General features: G+C 38.1%; 1 protein-coding gene across 1 annotated transcript in view; it reads left to right on the plus strand.

The window, feature by feature from the left end:
- Positions 1–17,108, plus strand: part of LOC116716291 (dystrophin-like) — a 235,817-nt gene that overhangs the window by 138,534 nt on the left and 80,175 nt on the right. The window contains exons 21-32 of the mRNA XM_032557211.1: positions 516–594; positions 1,625–1,737; positions 2,235–2,363; positions 5,014–5,206; positions 5,869–6,014; positions 11,350–11,450; positions 11,693–11,804; positions 11,900–12,013; positions 12,102–12,257; positions 12,340–12,510; positions 14,584–14,766; positions 15,495–15,629. Of these exons, the coding sequence (XP_032413102.1) occupies positions 516–594; positions 1,625–1,737; positions 2,235–2,363; positions 5,014–5,206; positions 5,869–6,014; positions 11,350–11,450; positions 11,693–11,804; positions 11,900–12,013; positions 12,102–12,257; positions 12,340–12,510; positions 14,584–14,766; positions 15,495–15,629 (1,632 nt within the window). The remainder of the gene's footprint in view (positions 1–515; positions 595–1,624; positions 1,738–2,234; positions 2,364–5,013; positions 5,207–5,868; positions 6,015–11,349; positions 11,451–11,692; positions 11,805–11,899; positions 12,014–12,101; positions 12,258–12,339; positions 12,511–14,583; positions 14,767–15,494; positions 15,630–17,108) is intronic.

Here is a 17,108-nt window from a genome sequence, read left to right on the forward strand (position 1 = left end):
ACTTTATGGAAGGTCTTAAAGACTTTATTTTTGTCACAAAGTGAGTCGGCACTTTATGGAGCGCAGAGTGTTAAAATATACACTCTGTGCTGGTTTTTTACTTACCTATACCAGTACAATAACTGGTATAGATAAGTAAAAAACATGGCTGCTGGGTGTCTATCCACAGTCTGAAGACAATATAGAAGCTTTCTGATAAAGCGGCTAATAGCTCCCTTTTTTTAAATTCTCAGCATCCATCGTGCCTGAGGAGTGAAGCAGTTTCTTAGTGATGCTACGGACACTTTGGATAGCACAGTTTGTTATCATGACAGGCCTTTGTCCTCTGTGTCGGTCCATCCCGTAAAATCCCAAGAAAAGCATTGAAGTTTGCTTTTCTGAGATGAAATCCGAAAGGTTGGAACCCAGCTTTGCCGTAATTAATTACAGCCACGGCTCTGATGTTGAGCCAGTCAGCCTCTCTGTTGTTCTGCTGTTGAGCTCGTCTCTCTCTTCCTCCGCTCTGTTTGCCACAGGCCATAGACCGAGAGCGGCCAGAGAAGTACAGGAAGCTCCAGGAGGCGACGCGCACGGCACAGACGCTCGTCGAGCAGGGTACCTGCACACTCTCACACAGGCATGCACACCGCCCGTCTGTCCCCATGGCAACGCCTCCACCTGTCCCACCCTCTCCGCTCGTCTCCATAGAAACACCGACGGAGAAACACACAGCGAGAGGGGACAGAGATGGATCTTTTTGTGTCCTCACCTCTGTCCTTGTGTAATTGTTGGTGTCCCTGAAAGCAGAGATCTCAATTTATAGTCGCCTCTCATTCCTACAGTCTGCCAGGCCAAAATAACACTTTTAAAAGTCTCCCACCCCAGCTGTTTTCCTTCCCAAAAACAAATCTAAATCAGAATAGCCCAAAAAATGCAACTCATATCCAAAATTTTGATTAGTTTGACATAGAGGTGGCTTCTTATCGTATCGTTTATCATTTATCGTGATAAATTTCTGCATGGTGGGAGTTTTGATTATTCACCGTAACAATAAATTACAATTAATGGTATTTAAAAATCCGCAAAACTGTCCATATTGTCAGGATTGACAGTTTTTACTGTTTCCTCAAATGTTTGTTCAGTGAAAGTATTAATAAGTAAGAATTTAATCTGAAAATCACACATCACATTTCTCTATGAGACTGGTGTCTTTAAGAAGCATATTACAAAAACGTGAATGTTTTTCAAGAGCATTATTTGTGTTTGTGGGGCTAAAATTGGTGTGACACGCAGTCACAGTCACACAGTTACCTAAAGAAAAAGACTTAATGAATAGTTTTTATTGTCACTTTTATTGTTACCATAGTAACACCGCCAAAAATCGTGATAAAACTTATCTATATCACAAAGATAAATGTGTTTGTATTATGACGGTGAATATTACGCATTAAGAGGTTGTAATTTTTGTTTTCTATTAGCATCTCAAACAGCATATTTGTTTTTAGTTTACTTCCTTGTTTTTAATATACAAGTAGAGTGAAATATTTCAAGCCTTTATTTCTTGTATTTGCACTGGAATTAGAATTGGACTTCCTGTTGTGAGTTTTTCCATGTAAACATTCCTAAACCCTGCGACCGCCTGCAGAGGGGAGCCGAGCCGACGACATCGCTCAGGCAGCCGACCAGCTGAACCAGCGCTGGGCGGGATTCTGCGTCCTACTGGCGGACCGCCTGACATGGCTGGCCTACCAAACAAAGGTACCGAACGACTACATATTAGGACATGATGAAAATAATGTTTTTATTAGCTTGTGAAATCATGTCACATGCAAAGTCAGGGTTTCCCTCAGTGTATAATAAGCCGAGCAGGCCAACAGGCTTTACTTGTGAACCTGCCAGACTTAGCATTGCTTATTTAAGTTTTTTTTTTTTATGCTTGCATTTTTTAAGGTTTTATAGTTGGTGTTCAGATATTAATCCTCCAATCTTCCAATAACACATAATTATCAAGTGATATTTTGAAATTTCCGGTCAACTTTAAACATTTTTTAACTCAAAAACACGACGGGCTGCTGGATGAATGACTTGCCCTCGCGCCCCAACCACCGAGCTCAGCAAGTTTTCTGGGGGAAACCTTTAATAAAAAACATTGTATTAAAAGTGAATTTTTTGATGCAATGTTTTGTTAAACACATGAAAATAGAAGTCAGTTTGATCTAAATGGTGTTTTGTTTTCTTTTTTTTTTGCGCTCCAGGTTTTGGCCTTTTACAGCTTGTATGAGCAATGTGAGCAGGCAGTGGACAGCAGTGAGAACTGGCTCAAGGTGCAGGCGCCTCCAGCGTCGGAGCCAGAACCTCTCAAAGTGCAACTGGACCGATGTCGGGTGAGCAAGGCGACAAGAGGTCCAACTCAAATGCTTTTCAGCCACCAAATACTACAAAGGGAATCTCACACCACACTACAACAGCATTATCGATCTCTCTATCTACTTCCTGCATTTTATTTTCTTGTTCCTTTATCTTTTTTTACCTATTTGATTTTTTCCCTCCCCCTATGCACCTTGTCACAGCTTTATTTTGTAAGTACTTCACTGTCACTCATTCTCTTTGGCTTAGAAAACATTTTTTTCTGCTTTGTAGATCCTTTCTGAACAGCTGCATTGCAAAAACACAAAATCCTATTGAGTAATTTTGGTCTAGTTTCTGGTGCGAATACCTAACTAACTTACAAATAACTTCTCAGCAAGAAATAGGAGTTTGATTTAAGTCAATAATTCCTTAATATTAAAGAAAAAGTACTAGTTTCATTGGCAGATTATTTAACTCATAAGACATTGTTCCCATGTTGTAAATGAAATAATCTGCCAATCGATTACACTACACCAAAAATACACTAAGACTTTTTGTTTTTGCAGTGTGAAAAAACACAGCAATGTTTAAAAGCATGAACGCTTGTTAAGTTAGCTTCCCTAGCTCTAGCTGCTAAAATTAAAAATATTAACTCTTCTATTTCGTAAAATACAAAATAGAAGATTTTGGCTATTTGGTATATTTCTATTTCTATTAAATAGAAATATCTTCTATTTTATCTTATATATATCTATTTCTATTTTCCTGGAAAATAGAAATAGATATATAATGTTCATAGATATTTCGTAAAATACGAAGTAGAAGAATAATTTGGAAAAATTCAGATCATCTGGCTGAAGAGGTCATGTTGAGAAGAATCAACTTTTACGGGAACGACATCTTTTGTGGAAGGTTTTTCCTCTCCCTACAAACTGAAATGTGCGTCTAGCGGCCAAAAGGTACAAGAAGTGCAACCTTATCGACGACGGAGGCATATGAACTTTTTATGTACCTGCTTGATTATGTTTTGAATAATTAAACTAAGCGAATGAATTTGATGTCAGCACCATGGTAGGAAAGAGTGTTTATTTCTTTATCGCTGCATTCAATCACCTTCCTGTTAATTACACTATTAGATGCTTCATAAGCTGAGGATACTGATTGTTGCAGTTTTACAAGAGGAATTGATGTTTGTTGCTGCTGGATACAAGATTTCAGCTGCTCAGGGGTTTCATAATGTTCTTGACTCGATTCACCAAGGCACAGGGAAGCTGCACTCAACCCCATGTTGCTTTATTGATCACAGTGGAGTGAAGTGTTCTCTTGCAGTGTCACAAAATGTCAACCTGCACTGGCTAAACTCAGATTTTTGTTTTTATATTGATCATGCGAAAACTGAACAAAGGCAGTGTCAAGGTTGGGTTTTTAAAAAAAACTTATTTAGTCATTCTCGCTTTTGAGATCTTCTAATGGATGCACAGTGTGTCAGTGCACAGAATATTACTGTAAAAATACCAAAAAATTACAAAAAGTTAATAATCACTAGTAGAGCTGAAACGATTAATCGGATTAATCATGACGAATCGATTATTAAAATAATCGTCAGCAAATTCAGTAAGTGATTAATCATTAATTGGAGTATACAGACATAAAAAAAGGTAATTTGCTGAAAAAACAACACCAGTAGTAATTAAACCAGAACTGTAAAAAATTTAAAATAAGTTATACATTTTGCATTTGAGATTAAAAATAAAGTTTTCTGTATATATGTTCCACCCATAGCAATCAAATGGCTTAGTTTTAGCTTCACTTGGTTCAAATACAGTAAGAAAATTCATTATTTTTGCAACGCAATTATTAACCAGTTAATAGAAGAAAAAAATCACTCAATTAGCTCCGATCAAGTATTCACTAAAAGAATGCTGTTGTTGGATTTTAGGCAGTAAAATGTTTATTTTCTCATTTAAAAAAGGGATTAACTTATTTATTTGCATCTTTAAAATGTATTTCTAATATTGTAAGTATAATAAGTGATCAAATGAAAAATCTGCAGAATATGCTGATGTTTTTTATCCAATTAATAGATGAATCGTCAGAATACTTGATTACTAGAATAATCGTTAGTTGCAGCCCTAATGTTCTAACACAGAAAACAGTTCTTAAAGGTGGTAGATACATTTTCTAAATCTCGTAAAAGTGGTTTAGAATCCAGTTCAGTCCTAATTTGTACTCTTAAAAAGCTTCGAAAGCGGAATCTAAGTGTAGCATTGTTAGCAGCTGACGGTGAGCATGTTATGGAGTTCCTATAGTGTGTATTATATGTGTTAATCGGCTTCATCAAAATAGTTTTAAGCTATTTCTTTTACTACAGCAAAAATAGAAGGCTTAGACATAGATGTGACAATTTGTCGAGCTAAAGCTCATATTCACATCTAGCGTTCTTAAATGTAGCATATACATAGATGTAGACAGTTGCAACCAGATAGCAGTTAATCAGTTATGAATAAAGCAGCTAAAATTACAAAATCTTTAAGCTGTGCAGTATCTTATTACACCTCTAGACCTGATATTTCAAGGATTTAAGATTGTTGGGCATTGAAAGTTAAAATCCAGAACTTTACAAGATCCAACAATGTTCAGGTTTTTGGCTTAAATCTCCTCCACTTTACTCTGTCGTGTCGTCAGGAGGAGATTGCTCGCCTGTCCTCCCTCCAGCCCCAGGTGGACCTCCTGGAAAAGCGTCTGAAGGAGCTGAAAGACGAAAAGGAAGGCGAGGAGGACCCGTCTGCCTTTCTGGATGCCGACATCACTGCCTTCAAAGAACACTACCACCAGGTGCTGGAGGATCTGCGGGCCAGAGAGAGGCAGCTACAGCTGGGTGAGAACGGAAAGACGGTTGTTAGCCGCAACTCGTAGCAAATTTCAGCGCCGGGTGAGCTGTAGAAACGATGCTTTTAATCATTGATAACTCATGAACATGGTTGTCAGTAGCTGCGCAAAACTTTGTCGATATGCTCCTACCACTTCCTGTCATCTTCTCGGTGGTTTGCGCCAGCAGCAACATTCGGTTGTTGACCGTGTGAAGCGGAATACATCAGTTTTGATACAGCCTCATCCCAGCGCCAAACGTTTTTTACCAAAAAACGAGTTTTCCGTTGAGCAAATTCATTTTCAAAATGCCAAATTGCAACTATATGGTCAATGTAAACACAACTGTAATTGAGAAACAAAGGGAGACTGTTTTGATTGGTCAACTCACTGATTCATTGCCCGAATGTGTTTGTATTGGCTTATTGTCGGATTGGCTTTGGAGACACAAGGAAACAACAGAAAGGGCAGGAGTCTTTTTTGGCCTCTTGAAGTGTTCTCGACAGCAATGACTCGATGCAATTTAAACAGACGTAGCATTTGCTTTTGTCCTGTAACGATTTTCAACCAAGCATTTGATTAAAAACACCAAGAAGATGGAGGACTGGGTGAGCTTTTTCTGCTTACAAGCCTTGACTTCCTTTCAGCCTCTCTCTTCTTTTCTGCTTGCAGTTTTGGAAAGCTTGCCCCCAGCTCGATATAAGGAGACCATATCTGCATTGTTGGCATGGTTACAGCAGTGTGAAGCCAAACTTTCCATCCCATCAACAGCTGTTACAGAGTATCCCATTATGGAGCAGAGACTCAAGGATCTTCAGGTACTCTGCACACACCAGGACAATATGAGAAGAAAAAAAATCAAAGGAGTTCAGCTTTTCGATGCAGCCATTTTAGTAATGACTGAAATTAAAGTAAGAAAATAATAAGGAATATATTTCTGTCTAGCTGTTGTGCCCAGCACTTAATGTACCACTTCATACATTTATCAGATTCATGAAAAACATAAATTTGGGGCTTTTAGTGCAATAAAGTTTCTTTTTCCAAAGTTTAAAGTTAAACTTTTATCAGAATCATTTATGATCCTATCAAAAAATCTGTTGCATACTGTCCGCAGAGTTTAAATTAGCATCCGCCGCTACTCAGATTCAGTTAAATTTGGTCATGCTGCTAGCCAAAGTGATGGGTTTACATTGTTTACTGCTCTTAGTTTACAATTCTGCCTTTTTGACCACAAAACAATATGTTAAGAATCAAAGAAAACATGCTACAAGCAGAATAATCAACAAGTTAGCGGTAGACTGCAGTTTCTCTTAACTCAGAGGTGTAAAAGTTGTGGCTCAGGGGTCATTTTTGGCCCCTGAAATAAATTTGTTTGGCCCCTCACTGCAAGTGAAGGATGGTAAAGATTTGGCCAACAAAATACAAAACAATTACTAACCCCAAAAATAGTTTTTCTTAATAACTCAACAGTCTTTTTTTAATGTCTTGGATCTTTGATAATATACAGATTTAATAACAATTTGTTTCTTATTGAGCAGCTAAAACAAACACGAAAGAATCACAATAAACAAATTTATCGCATTTTTAATTTAATACATTTTCTTAATTCATCCCTCAACAAAGATCCTGAGTAGAGAAAGATGCTTGTTTACCTTAGTTCTTTGGAAAAGAAATAAAACTTTGATTATTTTATGTTGTTTTTCAGAGAGTCAAATCTTAAAGAACATAAAAATAATACGTTTTTAAGCGATAAATGGTCAAATGTAGTCATGCTCACATCCGACCTCTGGATTATATCTTCTTTTTTATGAACAGAATCAGATTTCTTTTGAGTTTGTTAAATGAATCACCTTACATTTGGTTTGTTTTTCAATTACAATGTAAAAATTGTATTTATTTACCTTCAGGTGATAGGTTGATTAATCTATATGACTGAATAATAATGATAGTACGGCTGTTTATGTCCATTTCTCATCCCTAAAAAAAAACCCCAACATGTTGCTGGTTTGATGTTTCTGCCAAACTGTGGAAGCCTGTAATCACTTTTTTACTATAAGTAGTAACATTTTATCGCCAGCGGTGATGGCAAACAGCCAAGGCAGCCAGCGTGTAAAGAGATGCTTCCTGTTGCACTTGAAAGTAGCAGGCAGAGGACGGCAACGAGGGAGAGCATGGCGGCCATGCATCATTAGCCGAAAGCTTGATTTAAGCCTTCAACCTTGGGAGGAAATTGTGTGTGTCTGACACAACAGGACATTACCTGTAAGTTCATTATGGGGGTTGTTAGGGGTGATGGATGGGTTTTCAGCTCGTTTCAAAGAATGAGAGAAAAAAGAATAAGTGGAAAGATGAAAGTTTCCGCTTTTAAACGCTGAGATGCAACCAGAAATGTCTGGGTAAGGAGCTCTGCACTCGGGCATTTTAGCGGGATTAAATGAGAAGCGTCTAAATTGTTCCTTTTCTCCCAAATAAATGCAAATTGTGTTCCAGCAGTGCTAAGTGAAAATAAGGCAATTGTTTACTGGAAATGCTTTGCTAAGTGGTTTTTATTTTCCTCCAAATTATTCTTTTAATTACTAAAAAGAAGTTGCTGTTTTCACTCTTGTCTCATAATTCAAATACTTGGATAAAACTCTCTGAACAGCCAGGTTGGTTTTTTTTAGCAATGAGGTTTGGTGGTTTGCTCCACTAGCAGAGCGTTTCCATGACAAATGTTCGCAAAACGTTGTCAGTAATACATTTCTTTTCTAATGTATTAGAAAAGAAAACAATTTTGCAATTTAAAGTTTCCATCAAAGAAGAAACGTAATCAAAATCACACATGAATATGACTGTTCACTCGATAAGTCTTTAAAAATCATCCCCTCACTACTTCCTGCTGTCGTCTTCGTCATCGGTATGATCCAAAAAGAAACACCTCATCTGAGAGGCTAAACGTTTTATCACAAAATCATTATTTTTAATTTTTTTAATTTGCCGTGTTTCATTTAAGCAAATTTCTATTCAAAATGTCAGATTGTGCAATTATGTGGTCAATAGAAATGCAATCACTGACGTAATCTGCAAAATTGTAGAAATATAGGAATATACTTCTGTATTTTATGCGTTTTTGATTTTCATTAGCAATAAAAAATTGTGCAAAGAAAAAAAATGTTGTGCAATTTTCCATCCACTTTTGTAGAAAAAAATTCATATTTTTATCGCAGCATAAAGACTCCGTCGGCCTTGACACAAAACCCAACAAAGAGTAACACAATTTAATTCAGAACTTGTGTGTTTGTGAAGCCCAAACACCATCTTTGAGACAAAATCAGAAATCATCTTATGAAATTTGGCCTTGTTTTTAGTTTGTATTTTATCAGTCGAAAAGAAAATATAAAAATAAATCTATTTACTATGCAAACAGTTATCAAGAATCACACACCTTTCAGTAGAGAGAGAGAGGGAAATTATTTGTGTGTGTGTGTGTGCTATTGTTTTGCATAAGCCCTTCGTTTGGTAAAACCACTGACCTCGTTGGAATCAAAATGTCATTTTTTTAGTATTTACTTGGGTGATGCATCAGAAATGAATACAAACTTCTTAACTATAATTTCTCCAATGTTTTCTTCAGACTCTACAAAACATAGCAAAAAGAACAAAACAAAAACACTCCCTGGCTTTTTAACCAGGGTGTGGGTGTGTGTGTGTGTGTGTGTGTGTGTGTGTCTATCTACAGCCCTGTAATTACAGGAGGCAGATGAGCAAAATCCCACTGGAGCGAGTTGCTGTCTTAGTTTATCTCTATATCTACCAAGAAAACACACACACACGTACGCACATATACGATCACACAGTGGTGAGAAAGTCATTACAATCCCAATTTTCATGCACAAAAGAACATTTTCCGACCCAACACATAACAATAATCTACAGTATATTTGCTTTCAAAAGGAAAGGCTTTTCAAAAGGTATTAGTCGCATTGATTTTTTTTTTTACATTTCAAATGAAGTGAAGATTACATTGTAGCTGCGAGTGTGCGTGCGTGTGTGTGTATGTCGGCTAAATTTGATAGCAGCCTTTTACTGTAGCCTGAGCTTAATTAGAGTAGCAGATAATAATTAGGGATTCATCCTGCATGCTGATAAGCTATTATTTATTCAGTCCAACTGTTTCTCCTCTAGTAGCCTATAGCTCTCATTATATGGGAAATAAATGAGTTTTCCCCAGGTATGGGGTTCTTATTTCTATTCCCACACCCTTTTTTTTTTTTTTAAGAAAACATAGATTAAAGACATCAGCTGAGATAAATGAAATCATGATCCGAATGGATCATGACAGTGAATCCACAGTTCCTTAAAGGATTTATCACGTCCATAATTCAGTCATTAGACTCAACAGCATCCACTTTCACAAGAGATTTCTTCTTTTTTTTTTGCAGTGCAGGGATGTAAACAGGAAGAGGGGATAAACGACTTTGAGTTGATGTTCATTAAATCTGCGAATAGTTTCCCCCTGTTGTTCAGTACAAATGAATTTCACAATGTGAACTCGGTTATAGAAAAGAAATTGACTGGAGACATGACATTCACAAAATATTCTGCTTGTGTGAAACAGGCTTATATTGAACTGCGTGACATAACTTTATGAGAGATGTTATCTGATTTGATTTTGTGGCGTTGCTTAAATATGTCTGGGACAAACAGAAGGTCTGCATTGTGACGTTGATGAAGATTTCTCAGGAACTTAGTTTAAAAAGAAAAGGAGATTGAGACCTATGGTATTAAACTCAGCAGAGTTTCCAGTTAACAGCTGTTTTAGTGCTTTGAACGCATTTAAAAACAGCCTGGAACCTTTGAGAAATTCAATTATCCAAAAAAATGTTTCCACCTGAATTAAAACATTTTTTCTCCATAACCTTGGAAACGGCCCCATTAAGGATCAGCACCTCAGCCTGTTTAAAGGCAGCCTGCATTAAGAGATGTTTATCAGAACATTTGACCCAACACAGTGGAAAACCTCCTTAAAAACAGAGTTTAAAACATTGAGGAGAATCTGAGGCCTGTGGCTGTTTAATAAGGCAAGATTAGAGAAATCGTTTGACTTTTTAGTCTTTTTGATCATTTAATGAGCAGTCATTTTTAAAATCCCTAGAGGAACATGTCGGGGTTTTTTTTTCCATTTTCGCTCAGCTCGACTACAATCATAACTCGGTGCACAAATGGATTGTTGCGATTAGTCTCGACTGGAGCCGTAGTGACCAAATTATCTGTGCAGGTAAACGTAGAAGTGAGCTTCTCAACACCCGGGTTGAAACCAGCATCCAATCATTAAAAGCGGTGGGAAGTTCAGTGAATTTATCTGACAAGAATGATGTGACTGAGGAACAGTTTTCACTGAAGAGAGGGAATCTGTAAATACAACAAGGAAATTATCTGAAATACCTGTCAAACAGGTATTTCAGATAAATAATCATGAGACAACAAAAGGTTGAGAAAATCAATCGGATGCTCTTTGAGAACAGTTTGGAGATGTTCCCCTTTCGTTCCAACATGACTGAACACCTGTAATTTTTGTGTAAAAAGGTTAAACCCTTGCAAAAATATACTCCTAAGCATTGTAGGTCACCTTCCAAGAAGAGTTAAAACTGTTGTAGCTGCAAAGGGTGGACCAAGGCCATATTGAATAAAAAGACAAGTGACCCAATACTTTGGGCAATATAGCGTATTTTACGCTTTGATGGTGAATTAATGATTGTGTAAATTCTTTATATCTGAACCACATAATATAAAATTACTTCATGGAAAAGCAAGTGTGTGTCTAAGTTCTCTACATTTCAGGCAAAATCATTTGAGGAGGAATTTCAAATAGTTCCAAAATGCAAGCCAAGAAAATTAAAATAGCTACATTTCTGTAGTGCAGACACTAGAAATTGTACTTTACCAAGAACCTAATATGGCGTGCTTTTTCTAATACTCTCTGACTCGGACTCCTTGCACATTTGGGTACCTGTGTGTTTGACACCATCTCAAAACTGGGCCCAGATTTCCCTCCATGTGTTTATCACCACAAAGCAAAATGTCTTCCGACAGAAAGGCCTCTTCACACCTTATTTTCTTGTTCATTTCTTTGTCTTCTTGGTCTCACGTTGTCCATCTCTGCCTCCCTCTCAGGCTCTCCAGGCGGCCTTGGCTGAACACCAGGGCGAGGTTGACTACCTGACATCAGCTGTTGAACAGGTCTTTCAGAAAGCTCCACCAGACATCAGCCAAAAGTAAGACAAAGGAAGATCAAATGTCATTGTAAGGGTAAAGGTAACATAGAGACAACGGTCTCAAGCACCTTTAGCTAAAAAGTCAACATGATGAATAAAGGTGGGCAACTAAAAGCCATATTGTGATGTTTAGGGAAACACAAATACTTCAGTGGCTTGAAATTTGAAAGGAGTGTGTTTTGAAAAACACTTTGGTTGACTGACAATTTGCAATGGCTACAGGAGTTTCTCTTGTGTTGAAGGTATCGCCTAGAGATAGACGCCATAATGGCCCGCTGGAGACGACTGGGCTCCACTCTGACAGACAGCGTCCAGAGAATCCAGGAGCTCATGGCCAAACTGATGCAGTTTGAGGTGAGACTCAAGAGATGGTTCATGTTTTCAAGATTTGTGTGGACCAAACAATGTGTGTGTTCTACTCTGACCTCCTGTCTACTTCTCTCTGCTAGAATGACGTGAAGACTCTGAAAAAGTGGATGGCAGATGTGGATGTGTTTCTGAATGAGGAGTGGCCCGCTCTGGGAGACTCTGAGGCTCTGGAGAAACAGTTAGAACAGTGCACAGTAAGAAAACAAGCATCCAGGCACAATTTTTGGATCAAACTGTCTCAATGCGTAGATTCTTGTTCTTTGCTCTCTCTACCTTGACTAGGCTCTGGTGAATGACATCCACACCATCCAACCCAGCGTGAACGGAATCAACGAAGTGGGTCTGTACCTTAAGAAAGAAGCAGAGCCACCCTTTGCCATCCACATCCAGAAAGAACTGGATGACCTGAACATGCAGTGGGAGAATGTATGCAAACAGGTACACAACAACAACCACCACACACAAGGTTGTCTTCAAATTTCTGCAATCCGGTTTGCATTCACTTTCCTTCTCTGTGTAGGCCTATGCAAAGAAGTCGGCCTTGAAAGGGGGCCTTGACAAGACCATGGCGTTGAGGAAAGAGATGCAGGAAATGCAAGAATGGATAAACCAGGCCGAGGAAGACTATCTGGAGAGAGACTTCACATACAAGACACCTGAGGAGCTACGCAAGGCAGTCGAGGAGCTCAAGGTGTGTTTGTCAACATGTAAGATCATAAGACATGAAAAATTCAACCTTTTGGTTGTATGATAATCCATGTAAAGATTGTTTCTTTGTTGATGCTGTAGAGGAATCAAAGTATGTGTCCCAAACAATCAAAAGGAAGATTAATCCGAGAATCTTAACTTTAGCTTCTGCTGTCCAGTCTTGTCCTGAAGCTTTCTTAGACAGACTTCTATATGACACATGTCCAAAAGTCTTCACCTCATTCTTTGCTCAGATACAGTACACTAGCACCTATCTTTTGACAATTTTGACCAAGCTGATGATTCTCTTGCTCAGTCCTCAGTATCAGAAGATCTTGACTTTTTGGACAGTCTTGTTAGTTAACATGTAGCCAACATGTTGTGTTAGCTAACATGTTGTGCTAGCTAACACAACATGTTAGCTAACACAACATGTTGTGTTAGCTACATGTTGTCTTAGCTAGCATGCTAGCTAAGACATGACCAGGACTTCTGGTCCTCCCTTTAAAGCACTCAGTTCTCTATTTCGATTGAGGTTTGAATTTTGAAACTTCACACGTTTGGGAAATAAAGTAAATACATCGTTTTGCAGCAACACCGACATTTTATTTATTTGTTTAGACAAACTTTTTAATGTCATCGAATCAGAATGCATCTAATCGCTCCTCACAAATATTTAAAGGACATTTTGCTTGCATTGTCACAAATCACTTGAGCTATAGTATAAATATTTGAAGTCTATCATACAAATATACATCGACCAAGCAAAACATTATGACCACTGACAGAATTAGTGTGTTCAGCAGGATCATCAGAGGCTAAAGCTAACTGGTGATGTTTTGGATCATAATAGACAATACTCCAAAACTCTAATAAACTGACCAAAAAGAAGAAAAAAAAGCACTTGGTCATATTTGACTGTTAGAAATGTTTTAGACATTAGCTGGACACTGACTGAAAATAATAACTCACCAGAGAAAGTTTGACTGAGCATCAGCTGGCAATGTCTTCTGAAATATTTATTTCCGTGGAAAAAGTCCCGCTCTGAACAATTTTGATAATGTCTCTGAGAGCTGCTGGAAAAGTGGAAAGATGTCCGAGCGGGGAGCAAATCCAAAAAGTACAGCTCGTTCTTTTGGGAGGGACGCAGCCTGAAGATGGGACGATGCTGTCTAGGAGTACCAGCATGTGGTCGTATACCGTCGTCATGGGAGGTATAATGGGACATAAGTGGATTGTTTCGATCCTTTTGTTTTGTTCTGATCTTCGGTTGAATCTTTATACAATATGACCTGACATAAAACGAATCAGAGGGGTTTTAATTTTGTGGGGGAAAAGAGTAAAAAGTATTTTTCTGATTTTGTAAAGAACAATTAGCACATTGAAGATATTTTAAGTATCCAAAAATAACAATCAAAAACAATAAGTGAAAAGGAAATAAACCCCACACAGAATATCTAAGGCATATGGACTGCTCCTGGATGTTCCTCAAAGACTTCTCCTGTGAAATCACTCTCCACCTTGACTCCCATGGACTCCCGGGCTCTGATGGACTCTCCCTCCTCTTTGTCTCTCCCTCCATGACGGTGAATAATTCAGAGCTGATGACGCCTCCAGGCTGCCGGGCTTTTATTGTCGAAATCCTTCTTTCACTCCGTCTTCCTTCCTATTCGTCAGTGGCTTCGCTCTGCTCCCCAGATTCCTCAATTTTGTATCAAATTGCATCGACTTTCCATCCACTGCCAACGTCTTTTTTTGTGTTTAGCTTGCATAACTTGAATACAATAGATTTGCGAATTCCCCCTGTGGCACTGTTTGCTTTGTGATATCTCCAACAGCCTCGGCAGAAGAAATGTCTCACCCTGCTGAGCGCAAAAGTTACAAAAAAATCTGATTAAATCTCCTTAATTTCACTCATACTTTATACTCCTACTCTCCTTTATTTGTTCTCTTTTTCTGCTTCGAACCCCACTGGGAAGTAAATCTGTATGGATATATTATATACGTGTTGGTTTAGGAAAGGGCCTTGCTTTTGTGAAAATGTTTTCATATTTATATTTTTCCCTCCACTTCTCAGAGGGCGCAGGAGGAGGTCCACTCCAAGGAGCAAAAGGTCAAACTCCTGACGGACAGCGTCAACAGTTTCATCGGCAAGGCCCCGCCCACTGCCCACGATGCATTGCGCTCGGAGCTGGACATACTAACAGCCAACTACCAGCGTTTGTGTAGCCGCCTGGATGGAAAATGTAAAACTCTAGAGGTACATCATCTACCCTCGTCTACATGACAGATTATTGGCGAATTTTGATTTAAAAATTTTTTTATATAGTCAGAATGCAGTTCAGATGAAAACGACATTAATTAGGGTGCTTGAAATCCTTGAAAATGCTTGATTTTTGTAAAAAGTTCTTGAAAGTGGTTGATATTCAAACTGCACAGTGCACTCTCTTTGATTAAAAGGCTAAATTAAGTGTCGTTTACAGTTGAAACCAGACATCAGAAAATTATTTTTAAAAATCTATTCTTTTTGTTTCCCTCAAACCTCTTGACTTGCACAAGTTGGAAGAAGCTCAGGTTTGTTAACAGGAACTGCATGTTTGTCGTCGGCAGTGATGGTATAGTTACTTTGAAAAAGTAACTTTAATCGGATTACTGATTACTCCTTGAAAAAGTAACTCAGTTAGATTACTGACTACTTGATTAGGAAAGTAACTAAGTTACATTAAAAGTAACTTTTTTAGTTACTTTCAGCAGCTGCTAACAACAACGCTGTGAAAATTACATTGATCTTTGCCAACACTTAATTGTAAGCTATTACTAACGCGTTACTCACGTCACTGGTCGTCGGGTAAAACAGATGGGAAAACTAGAACTTTAGCTCGTTTCCAGATGAACCGAAACTTGGTCAAACACGCAGATGTCGAGCAGCGTTTTCATTTCCGTTCCACGTCTCCTGACTTTCTGTGCGTGTCTGTGCGGTTTCCACAGGAGGTGTGGGCATGCTGGTGCGAGCTGCTGTCCTACCTGGAGCAGGAGAACGCCTTCCTGGACCAGCTAGAGCAGAAACTGGACGACGTGGAAAACCTGCAGGGGGGAGCGGAGAAGCTGCAGGAGGCGCTGGATGTAAGTATTACCAGACCGCACTCTAACTGCTTGTGCAAGTCAAACATTAGCTTTGTTTTCCACCGCATACAGTTCAAAAACTCCTAATATGTTGATGTTATTATGAGTGAGGTACAGAAATATGTACAAAAGGTAAGGTCCACTTTTTTTTACTACCAGCAGCACGAAGATGGTTCAAGTTCAGAAACTGAATTTTCATTTGGTTGCATTTGCATATATTAACTTTAAAAGGGAAGCTCAAAGTGCTACAGGCAGAATATAATTACAAAACACACTTTATAGTGAGTTCTTTATCTTCTTACTCATTTTATTATTATTATGTGTAGATTTATATGTGAATCCACACAAAACTATTATTTTCCACATCAGTCAGTCCCATATATTTATGTCAGTCTATAATTATATTTGGCTAATAGTAGTATTAATTCAAAGTGATAACTTCATCTTAGAATCAATTCAAATTTTGTGATTTGAATTTAATTAGAAAAATTTATACATCTAAAAAAATGAGAAAATGACTGAGATAGAAAAACAGTGTAAATCTGTTTTAAATCACACTAACATGTACTTCCACATTTTTACAGAGTACAAATTTAGTTAAACCCATTTGCAACAAACATAGAGACTAAGGAGCTCAAAAATGGGCCTTTCAGGACTGGAGGCTCATACTGATGGAGATTTTTCTGTTTTTAATTAGTGCAAAATTATTACAAATAAATTTAAAATCTTCCTATAATGGGAAACCTTTGATGCAACAAGGCATAGAAACACTCAAAAGTAGACTTACTGCTGTGGTGGCGCAGGGGCAAGGCACGGCCCTTGGGGCCTTGGTCCTCGTGCCAGTGGTTGTGGGTTTGACTCCCGGCCTGGCGACGTTCGCCTCGTGTCTTCCCCCTCTCTCATTGCCCTCTTTCCTGTCGAACTCCTTTTAGATGGGGGCCGCTATAGCCAACAAAACCTTTAAAAAAAAGTTGACTTAGATGAACCCCAATCTGCTTTTAATTCATTTAATGAACTTGGCTAAATACTCAAAATCTGAACAAAAATGACCCAAATCCTGTTTTGTGTTCTTCTGACTTTTTTGTTTTTTCCCCCAAACAACCTCAAAAATATGCCCTTTTTTCAGCAGGACAATGTGAAGATTTTTTTTTACAAAAACTCTAATTGCTTTATTTATTGTGCAAAAGGTTATTATATAAATTCTTTGTGATACTCAGTTGTCTTGTAAATTATTTTTGTTTCAGCTCACAATTCTTTTCTAATTCACTGATTTTGACCCATGTTGCAAAAAGCCTGAATGCAGGTGTTTCTGTTGGTAATTTTCATGAAAAGAAAAGAGAAGATTTTCAAAACACTCTATAAGCCCAGATGATTAAATGGGACAAACTCTCAACTTAACCAAGGAGATGTTTTTCACTTGAAGCCTCAGAAATGCCTCCACCGTCCTCAACCAGATAAAAAATAAAATTTTAAAATTCA

This window comes from Xiphophorus hellerii, chromosome 24 (assembly GCF_003331165.1).
Source record: "Xiphophorus hellerii strain 12219 chromosome 24, Xiphophorus_hellerii-4.1, whole genome shotgun sequence".
Taxonomy (NCBI): Eukaryota; Metazoa; Chordata; class Actinopteri; order Cyprinodontiformes; family Poeciliidae; genus Xiphophorus; species Xiphophorus hellerii.